The 11,540-nt window shown below is 45.3% G+C and overlaps 1 protein-coding gene across 1 annotated transcript in view; it reads left to right on the top strand.

The window, feature by feature from the left end:
• The window catches only part of LOC112071090 (FERM and PDZ domain-containing protein 3-like), a 38,440-nt gene that overhangs the window by 6,511 nt on the left and 20,389 nt on the right, over nucleotides 1–11,540 (top strand). Inside the window, 6 exon segments of the mRNA XM_070439244.1 lie at nucleotides 5,976–6,083; nucleotides 7,199–7,334; nucleotides 7,534–7,615; nucleotides 7,667–7,910; nucleotides 8,110–8,214; nucleotides 8,327–8,433. Of these exon segments, the coding sequence (XP_070295345.1) occupies nucleotides 5,976–6,083; nucleotides 7,199–7,334; nucleotides 7,534–7,615; nucleotides 7,667–7,910; nucleotides 8,110–8,214; nucleotides 8,327–8,433 (782 nt within the window).

Here is an 11,540-nt window from a genome sequence, read left to right as displayed (position 1 = left end):
ACACAAGAGATAAACTGGGGAGCCCTCTAACAGGAGAGAATAACTGGGGGAGTCCTCTAATAGGAGAGATAGCTGGGGAGCCTCTAACAGGAGAGGATAACTGGGGAGCCCTCTACAGGAGAGATAACTGGGGAGCCTTCTAACAGGAAAGAAGATAACTGGGGTAGCCTCTAACAGGGAGAGATCAAACTGGGGAGCCTCTATCAGGAGAGATAATCTGTGGGAAGCTCTAATAGGAGAGAATAACTGGGGAGCTCTAACAGGAGAGATAACTTGGAGCCTCTACAGGAGAGGATAACTGGGGAGGCCTCTAGACAGTGAGAGATAACTGGGGAGCCTCTACAGGAGAGATAATGGGGAGCCTCTAACACAAAGAGTTCCCGGGAGCCTCAACGGAGGTTACTGGCTTCGTTGGCCCTCTCATTACCAGAAACGTAAAGCATCCCTCATGCATGACGTACACACACCCACAGAACTGGGGAGCCTCTAACACAAGAGTTCCCGGGGAGCTAACGGTAGAGTTACTGGCTCGTGGCCTTTCATTACCAGGAAAGTAAGCATCCCCTCATGCATGACGTACACACACCCACACACCCACACACAGCAGCCTGGAGACAAAGAGGGATCAATAACACACATGATAATACCATAGATCTCACCTATAGCCTAGATTAATTAGACTGCATGTAGAACCCTGCTATACAGATATATAGAAAGAGAGATGGTCCTCCTCCACTGGGTGGAGGCCTGATACAGGGAGAGAGAGATGCTCCTCCTCCCCTGGGTGTATGATTGGTAAAGATCGAACAATCCCCTTTTGCAGAGTGTTTAATCATGTCTATCCGTCTCCTGGGATCAGGCTGGGAATGGGGATTGATTGGTTTGGACTTATCAGTGCAGACCACCTAACCTGAGCATGTGGAGTTTATCTTCGTAGAGGGAAAGAGAGATGAGGACTACATCTACTATGGATGCATCCCAAATGGCACCCTATTCCCTACATAGTGCACCACTTTTGACAGGAGACAATAGGGCTCTATGTAGGGATTAGGGTGCCATTTGGGAAGGAGCCCTTCTGGCTCTCATAATGCTCCATTTTTCTATGGCTGCGTCCAAAACAGAGCCCGTATATACTTCTGATGAGAGCCAGGGGCACTATATAGGGAATAGGGTGCCATTTGGGAGACAGGGTACCATTTGGGAGACAGACCCTGCCTGCACTGCTCTGCTCCACACTCGGGTCACACAGCACAGACTGTTATGCTAAATTCAACCTTTACTTCTGCCACCATCATTTCCCTCGGGTCTCAGAGAGAAGCCACGGTGGACTAGGAGGAATTCTAAACTACACTCTATAGAGAAAAGGGTTCCAAAAGGGTTCTTCGGCTGTCCCCATAGGAGAAGCCTTTTGGGTTCAAGGTAGAACCCTTTTGGGTTCCATGTACAACCCTCCGTGGAAAGAGTTTCACATGGAACCCAAAAGGGTTCTACCGGGAACCAAAAGAGTTCTCCCTTGAACCAAAAAGGGTTCCACCTGGATCTAAAAAAGTGATCCTATGGGGACAGCCGAAGAACCCTTTTAGGTTCTAGATAGCACCTTTTTTTGTAAGAGTGTAGCCTGGCTGACATCTTATGTGGATACATCTGTAGTGACGTCAGTCTATTCTAAATGATGCTCACATTTACTGAAGGATTCATTTCATTACCTCTCATCATATAATTGTTCAATATTATTACATTTTTGTCATTCAGCAGATGCTCTTATCCAGAGCGACTTAGAGAAGCAATTAGGGTTAAGTGCCTTGCTCAAGGGCACATTGACAGATTTTTAACTTTTCGTTTACTGGCCCAAAGCTTCACCGCTAAGCTACCTACATTGCATTTGGAAAGTATTCAGATGCCTTCTCTTTTTACACAATTTGTTACGTTATAAGCTAATTCTAAAATGGATTTAAAAAATAATAATACTCGTCAATCTACACAAAATACCCCACAATGACAAAACGAAAACAGGTTTTTAGAAATGTTTGCAATTATATATAAAAATAACAGTAACACCTTATTTACATAAGTATTCAGACCCTTTGCTAGGACACTTGAAATTGAGCTCAGGTGCATCCTGTTTCCATTGATCATCCTTGAGATGTTTCTACAACTTGATTGGAGTCCACCAGTGGTAAATTCAATTGATTGGACATGATTTGGAAAGGCACACACCTGTCTATATAAGGTCCAACAATGCATGTCAGAGTAAAAACCAAGCCATGTTGAAGGAATTGTCCGTAGAGCTCCGAGACAGGATTGTGTCAAGGCACAGATCTGGGAAAGGGTACCAAATTTTTTTTTGCAGCATTGAAGGTCCCCAAGAACACCGTGGCCTCCATCGCTCTTAAATGGAAGAAGTTTGGAACCACCAAGACTCTTTCTAGAGCTGGCCGCCCGGTCAAACTGAGCAGTCGGGGGAGAAGGGTCTTGGTCAAGGAGGTGACCAAGAACCCGATGCTCACTCTGACAGAGCTCTAGAGTTCCTCTCTGGAGATGGGAAAACCTTCCAGAAGGACAACCATCTCTGCAGCACTCCATCAATCAGGCCTTTATGGTAGAGTGGCCAGACGGAAGCCACTCCTCAGCAAAAGGCACATGACAGCCCACTTGGAGTTTGCCAAAAGGCACCTAAAGGACTCTCAGACCATGAGAAACAAGATTCTCTGGTCTGATGAAACCAAGATTGAACTCTTTGGCCTGAATGCCACACGTCACGTCTGGAGGAAACCTGGCACCATCCCTATGGTGAAGCATGGTGGCGGCAGTATCAAGCTGTGGGGATGTTTTTCAGCAGCAGGGACTGTGAGACTAATCAGGATCAAGGGACAGATGAACAGAGCAAAGTAAAGAAAGATTATTGATGAAAACCTGCTCCAGAGTGCTCAGGACCTCAGACTGGTGCGTAATTTCACCTTCCAACAGGACAATGACCCTAAGCACACAGCCAAGACAACGCAGCAGAGGCTTTGGGACAAGTCTCTGAATGTCCTTGAGTGGCCCAGCCAGAGCCCGGACATAAACCTGATCGAACATCTCTGGAGAAAACTGAAAATAGCTGTGCAGTGACGCTCCCCATCCAACCTGACAGAGCTTTAGAAGATCTGCAGAGAAGAATGAGAGAAACTCCCCAAATATAGATGTGCCAAGCCTGTAGCGTCATACCTAAGAAAAATCTAAGCTGTAATAGCTGCCAAAGGCGCTTCAACAAAGTACTCAGTAAAGTACTCAAAGTACTCAGTAGGGGCTGAATACTTATGTCAATGTGATATTTCCTCGGGGGGTTCAAAAAATGTGCAAAAATGTCTAAAAACCTGTTTTTGCTTTGTCATTATGGGGTATTGTGTGTAGATTTATGAGGGGGGGGGGAAACTATTTAATTAATTTAAGAATAAGGCTGTAACGTAACAAAATGTGGAAAATTCTAGGGGTCTGAATACTTTCCGAAACGATTGTAGCAGTGAGGGGCTATACTGCAGATGTGAGGGGCTATACTGTAGCTGTGAGGGGCTATAATGTAACTGTGAGGGGCCTATTCTATAGCTGTGAGGGGCTATACTGTAGATGTGAGGGGCTATACTGTAGATGTGAGGGGCTATACTGTAACTGTGAGGGGGCTATTCTATAGCTGTGAGGGGCTGTATTGTAGCTGTGAAGGGCTATACTGTAACTGTTGAGGGGCTATAATCGTAAACTGTGAGGGGCTATTACTGTAACTGTGAGGGGCTATACTGTAACTGTGAGGGGCTATACTGTTAACTGTGAGGGGCAAATACTGTGTACACTGGTGAGGGTATATTACTGTAACTGTGAGGGGCTATACTGTAGCTGTGAGGGGCTGATTACTGTAGCTGTGAGGGGCTATACTGTAACTGTGAGGGGCACATACTGTAACTGTGAGGGGTTTTACTGTAACTCGTCTGAGGGCTATACTGTACTGTGAGGGGCGTAGTACTGTAACTGTGAGGGGTATACTGTAACTGTGAGGGGCTATACTGTAACTGTGAGGGGCTATACTGTAACTGTGAGGTGCTATACTGTAACTGTGAGGGGCTATATCTGTAACTGTGGGGCTATTACTTAGCTGTGAGGGGCTATACTGTAACTGCTGAGGTGCTATATCTGTAACTGTGAGGTGCGTTACTATAAACTGTGAGGGGCTATACTGTAACTGTGGGCTATACTGTAACTGGAGGGGCTATACTGTAACTGTGAGGTGCTATACTGTAACTGTGAGGGGCTATACTGTAACTGTGGGGCTATACAGAACTGTGAGGGGGCTATACAGAACTGTGAGGGGGCTATACTGTAACTGTGAGGGCTATACTGTAACTGTGAGGGGCTATACTGTAACTGTGAGGGGTATACTGTAACTGTGGGGTATACTGTAACTGTTGAGGGGCTATACATAACTGTGAGGGGCTATACTGTAACTGTGAGGGGCTTATACAGACTGTGAGGGGCTATACTGTAACTGTGAGGGGCTATACTGTAACTGTGGGGGCTATACATAACTGTGAGGGGCTATGCTGTACTGTGAGGGGTATACAGAACTGTGAGGGCTATACTGTCAACTGTAGGCTAATACAGAACTGTGAGGGCTATACTGTAACTGTGAGGGCTACTATACTGTAGCTGTGAGGGCTATACTGTAACATGTGATGGGCTTATACTGTAACTGTGAGGGGCTATACTGTAGCTGTGAGGGCTATACTGTAACTGGCTGAGGGTATACTGAACTGTGAGGGGGCTATACTGTAACATGTGAGGGGCTATACTTACACTGTGAGGCTCTGACGTGGATATACTGTAACTGTTTGAGGAGCTATAACTGCTGTAACGTGAGGTATACAGAACTGTGAGGGGCTATACTGTAACTGTGAGGGGCTATACTGTAACTGTGAGGGGCTATACTGTAACTGTGAGGGGCTATACTGTAACTGTGAGGGGCTATACAGAACTGTGAGGGGCTATACTGTAACTGTGAGGGGCTATACTGAACTGTGAGGGGCTATACTGTAACTGTGAGGTGCTATACTGTACATCTTCCCCATCCTCCTCTCTCTCTGTTCTCTAAGTGGTTTTCAGACCAGCAGTGGATGATGTGTGTGACTGGGGCTTTGAGTCACCAACTCTCTCCACTTACCTCATTCACCCTCCTGGTGACAGTTTCTCCGGAAAGAGTGAATAGCTGTCACGCCCCGTCTCCCTACCTGGACTGAATTCAACTCCAGCAGAGGAAACTTTTCTGATGAGTGGCTGATAAAAGCAGATTAACCTTGAGTCATCGTGTCTCCTGCAGTTCCCTGGCCTACGTAACCACTGCACTTTATAGTCTATTCAGCCAGCTAGCTACCAATTGTACTTGCAACACCGGCGCATACATATTAAATGGATGTATTGAGGAAATGTAATAAGCTTCTCTTTGATCACAGCACAATGTATCCAGGCAGGGTTCCTAAAGCAGAGTTTTGTCCCAATTCAGGCTGCACCGGTTCAAATAAGGTATTGCTCCTCCATTGCACTCTGGAAGCTCCAGCCTGGTCCCTTCTTAACAGCTTTTAGATGGAATGTACTTCTATCTGCACATTCCACAGTCACGGACTTCCAACACCATTCAATTATAGCCCTGATCCTCTACTCTGGGGTGTATTAGATGTACTGTACCATGTTGATGTGCCATTTTGACCTTTTAAGTTTTTTCTCAAGATACCTCATATTGCCTCTCTCTTACTGCTATAAGAGGCACTCAGGTTTTACAGTTTCTGTCTTTCTCTTTCTCTCCCTCCCTCTCCCTCTTTCACTGCATCGCTCTCTCTCTCTCCCTCTCTCTTTCTCTCCCTCCCTCTCWCTTTCTCTCCCTCTCTTTCTCTCTCTCTCTGCCTCTCTTCATCTCTCCCTTTCTGCCCACCCTCTCTGTCTCTCTCTCACAGACAATGCTAAAGGACGACTCTTTGCTACTCATACCAAATGTGCTGAAGGTGTTCCTGGAGAATGGTCAGATCAAGTCCTTTACGTTTGACAGCCGCACCACTGTCAGGGTACGTATACAGTGTATGATCCAATTTGTAAACATTACCAACAGAGTGAATGTGAAAATGGATTCAAAATGGTCGCCCTCTGCTGGGGATATTGCAGGATGTGCAATGACACAAGTAATAGGAGGGTTTTGATTGGTTACATTGCCTACTATGCCAATGTATCTGTATAAAATGATCTCTGCTACTCTAAAACTACCAGAGATCCCAGTCTGGAACTTTGATACACCCGAAGAGTATATTATGTTCAACAATAGATTGTAAAATACTACTCATATTACAGAGTAAGGGGTAAAGCTTCATATAGCACCACRTGTTGCTTTGCGTCTTAAAAGACGCTTGGGTAATCCCAAAATGTCACAAATGTTCCAACTTCAATTATTTATTTCTCAATTATGCTTTAAGATACAACTGTCAAATATTTGTAAAAAAAATCTGGGTATTTTTTWAAAAATATTTTCATGCCCATTTAAACTGCACATGAATTGCAAACATATTGAYCAACCCACTGGGCAAAAACTGATTGACTCAACATTGTTTAAAAAAMAAAAGTAATGTGATGCTGGTGAATCAACATGGAAAACTGATTGGATATTCAAAATGTCATCAACGTAAGGGAATCCAACTTTTAACCTAAATCTAATGACAGGGGGAATTATTTGGTTGATTTCATGTTGAATTCACGTTAGTTGACAACTAAACCAAATGTAAATCAAAACTAGACGTTGAACTGACGTCTGTGCCCAGTGGGTGTAAACATCACTTCCCCMAAAAAATACAAATATCTAATGACATCAATGATGGTAAGACTCCCTCCACAGTATATGAAGAACAGGCCTAGTTCTGAGAAGCCCACTTCCTTCAATTCACAGTATTTTATAATGCCTGTGGATAGGTCTCAAATGGCACCCTATTCCCTATGTAGTGCACTACTTTTGACCCAAGCCCTAGTCAAAAGTAGTGCACTAGAAAGGAAATAGGGTGCCATTTGGTACACAAGATGTAATATTGTAATGACATCCAGCAGTCAGTCAGGAGACACTGTCAGGCTCTCACTGTCAGGCTCTCACTGTCAGGCTCTCACTGTCAGGCTCTCACTGTCAGGCTCTCACTGTCAGGAGACACTGCCAAGCACTCGCACTGTCAGCTCTCACGTCAGGCTCTCACTGTTCGGCTCCACTGTTCAGGAGACCACTGTTCATGAGAACACTGGTCAGGCTCTCATGTCATTGAGGACACTGTCAGGCTCTCACTGTCAGGCTCTCTTCACTCCGTCAGGAGAACCTTGTCATGAGACACTTTCAGAGCTCTCACTTGTCAGGAGACACTGCCAGACTCTCACTGTTCAGCTTCTCACTTCAGGCTCTCACTGTTCAGGTTCTCAACTGGCAGGTTCTCACTGTTCAGACGTTCTCACTGTCAGGCTCTCACTGTCACATGCTCTCACTGTCAGGCTCTCCTGTAGGAGACACTGCCAGCTTCACTGTCAGCGGCTCTCACTGTCATGCTCTCACTGTCAGGCTTCTCACTGTCAGGTAGGACATCATGCTCTCAAGGCTCTCACTGTCAGGTTTCTTCACTGTCAGGCTCTCACTGTCAGGCTCTCATCTGTCAGGCTCTCACTGTCAGAGACACTGCCAGATCTACTGTCAGGCTCTCACTGTCAGGCTCTCACTGTCAGGCTCTCACGTGTCAGGCTCTCACTGTCAGGCTCTCACTGTCAGGAGACACTGCCAGACCTCTCACTGTCAGCGCTCTCACTGTCAGCGCTCTCATGTCAGGCTCTCACTGTCAGGAGACACTGTCATGAGACACTGTCAGGCTCTCACTGTCAGAGCACTGTCAGGCTCTCACTGTCAGGTCTCACTGTCAGAACTCTCACTGCAGTGTATGAGACACTGTAGGCTCTCACTGTCAGGAGACACTGCCAGGCTCTCACTGTCAGGCTCTCACTATCAGGCTCTCACTGTCAGGTTCTCACTGTCAGACTCTCACTGTCAGGCTCTCACTGTCATGCTCTCACTGTCAGGCTCTCACTGTCGGAGACACTGCCAGACTCTCACTGTCAGGCTCTCACTGTCATGCTCTCACTGTCAGGCTCTTCACTGTCAGGAGACACTGCCAGGCTCTCACTGTCAGTTCTTACTGTCAGGCTCTCATGTCAGGCTCTCACTGTCAGGCTCTCACTGTCAGGAGACCTGCCAGACTCTCACTGTCAGGCTCTCACCTGTCACGCTCACTGTCAGGCTCTCACTATCAGGCTCTCACTGTCAGGAGACACTGCCAGACTCTCACTGTCAGGCTCTCACTATCAGGCTCTCACTGTCAGGCTCTCCACTGTCAGGCTCTCACTGTCAGGCTCTCACTATCAGGCTCTCACTGTCAGGAGACACTGCCAGACTCTCACTGTCAGGCTCTGAGACAACTCTGATATCTCTTACCATTAAGGCACAATATTAGATTTCAGAAATGTATTTTCCAGTTCATTGCGGGAGAGCGTGATGGAGAAATGGATAGTGAGAGAGGAGAGAGAAAGGGAGAGATGTAAAGGGAGAAATGGATGGAGAGAGAGAGAGAAAGAGAGAGATAAAGGGAGGGAGGGAGGGAGGGGGGGAGGAGGGAGGGAGGGAGGGACATAAATGGAGAGAGAGAAAAATGGATAGAGAGAACGTTGAGGGAGAGAGAAAGAGAGGGGGAAAAGAGCTGTACTGTGGCCTAATTAAATGGAATCACATTCAAATGTAAAATGCAAATCAATCAATTGCACTATAGGACGCCACACCAGATCTCTTTAGTAAATACGTGTACATTGCGATTCAATTGTACGATTTATGCCGTATAGTGACAATGACTTTCCACTGACTAAAATGACTATTTATATTCCCCATCCACTTGTGTTGCATCAGATTGTTGTCGTTGTAATCCTTGGTCAATATTGCCCATACAGCTTATCCTTGATTTTTTAGCAGACAGTCAGTTTGTATCCACACCACTGTGATTCAAGTGAATGCATCTTCCATCTCTGCTGCTAGGACATTCATCCACCATCAACCCTTCCATTTAGGAGACTACAGTACTCAAACTACCTGTTACAATAGGTCGCTGGCTGCACATACACGCACACATACACACACTCACAGATGCTCTTTGAACGTTGTTCATAGACTAACAACACTCATGACACTGCTCATGAAGCCACAAGGAGCAGAGCGAAGAATACACAGTGGCTGAGTCCCAAATGGTCTTCCTATTACCTAAAGTATATAGTACCCAAATGGTCTCCTATTGCCTAAAGTATATAGTACACAAATGGTCTCCTATGTTGGCCCTTTACAAAGTATATAGTACCAAATGGTTGTCTCCTATTGCCTAAAGTATATAGTACCAAATGGTCCCCTATAACCTAAAGTATATAGTACCAAATGCCCCCCTATAACCTAAAGTATATAGTCCTAAATAGACCCCATTACCTGAAGTATATAGTCCCAAATAGACCCCATTACCTAAAGTAATACATTGCATACTTTAGGTAATACATAATTTAGGTAATGGGGTCTATTTAGGACTATATACTTTAGGTAATGGGGTCTATTTAGGACTATATACTTTAGGTAATGGGGTCTATTTAGGACTATATACTTTAGGTTATAGGGGGGCAGTTGGGATTATATACTTTAGGTAATAGGTGCACTACGTCTGACCAGGGCCCATACAGCGCCATTTGGAATGCAGACAGTACGGGCCTAGGCTACATCTCCTCTGCAGTGTTGGGAGAGAGGTAGAGAATAGAAAGGGGGGAATAGAGAGAGCGAGAGTAAGAGAGAGAGGGAGGGTAAATAGAGAGAGAAGAGAGAGAGAGAGAAAAGAGGGAGAGAGAGAGAGTGAGAGAAAGAAAGAAAAGAGGGCAAGAGAGAGAGAGAGAAGAGGGATAGAGAAGAGTGAGAGAAAAGAGAGAGAGAAAGAGAGAAAAGAAGGAGAGAGAGTGAAAAGAGGGAGAGAGAACGAGGAGAGGGAAATGAGGGAGAGAGAGGGAGAGAGAGATGGAGAGAGAGGGAGAGAGAGGAGAGAGAGAAAATAGGGAAAGAGAGCGAGAGAGCGAGATGAGAGAGAGAAAATAGGGAGAGAGAGAGAACACAAGAGGGCTACCAAGAACCACGTTTCCATCCACAGTTTCTATACAAGTAAAGTCATACCATATAAAAACAATCCTGACAGTTGTGATGGAAACAGGAAGTTTYGGTACAATTTTATAAATGTCGAAAGATAATTTGTTCGTTCAACATGTGGGGTTCTTTTTGTGTAAGTAAAATTAATTATGCAAGAAATAGTGGTGGAACTGCCTTTATGCGCAAATATTGATATARTAACCATCMTATGGAAGCAAACTTGGAGTCATGTGATGATAAAGTGTGTGGTCCTCCCACTATGACCCGGAAAACCATGCAGTTTATTAGGCTACATATTAAATCAATGATGATGAACATTGCAGGGTGGTGAAAGAGCACGGTGATCTTGATGCTCCTTTCCAATAAATACTGAGGGTCTTATTCTGGTGACATGATGATCGATGCTTGGCTGCAGTTTGACAAATAAAAATATTCTTGCTACATAATAATCTCATCATGTAGACTAGCATACCCGCACTGCCTACCCACACTGCCTACCCACACTGTCTACCCACACTGCCTACCCACACTGTCTACCCATACCGTCTATCCACACCGCCTACCCACACTGCCTAGAGATGTCGGTATGTTTGTCAGTCAGAGGATTAGTTCTGGTAAGTTGTCAGTCAGAGTGTAGTTGTCTCTGGTAGATGTCTGTCAGTCAGAGTGATCTAATAGCTGGTTATGTCTGGTCAGTCAGATTGATCATAGATGCTGGTATGTCTGTCAGTCAGAGTGATCTATGATAGCTGGTAATGTTGTCAGAGTCAGAGGATCTCAGATAGTGGTAATGTCTGTCAGTTCAGAAGTGACTCAGTAGATAGCTGGTCCAGTTGGGGATATGGCTAAATGTGTGGCCTGAGGGAATTGTAATTTCTTGTGTCAGAGTAGCTTAGCTCGTGGTTGAGTGGTTTCTGTTTTAATATTAGATGATTCATTATGGATATTTTGATATACTTTTAGAACTCAGCTGGATACCACACTTCTGCACATTAGAGCTAAGACATTTTTAATGAAATATAATGGAATCGGAGACACGCATTTCGGTCTTTGAGGTGTCTGAGTGATGAGTCATGCAGCTGAGGATCCTTGTATAGACACCCATCGCCAGCACCGCGCAGCGCACGCACACGCACCACACACACACACACACTTACTACGCATTCTTTGAGCGAGATATTCTGATTAGGTCTGGCGAGAACCGTGATGTAGATATGAAGCGCGCAGCGCAGTGTGAACATCAGACTTCCAGTCAAAGCGAAGCGCTCTTTGATGACGTCATTCGCTTGTGGTG

This window comes from Salvelinus sp. IW2-2015, unplaced genomic scaffold (assembly GCF_002910315.2).
Source record: "Salvelinus sp. IW2-2015 unplaced genomic scaffold, ASM291031v2 Un_scaffold1512, whole genome shotgun sequence".
Taxonomy (NCBI): domain Eukaryota; kingdom Metazoa; phylum Chordata; class Actinopteri; order Salmoniformes; family Salmonidae; genus Salvelinus; species Salvelinus sp. IW2-2015.
Note: the sequence above shows the minus strand (reverse complement) of the source record. Positions and strands in the feature narration are given on the sequence as shown.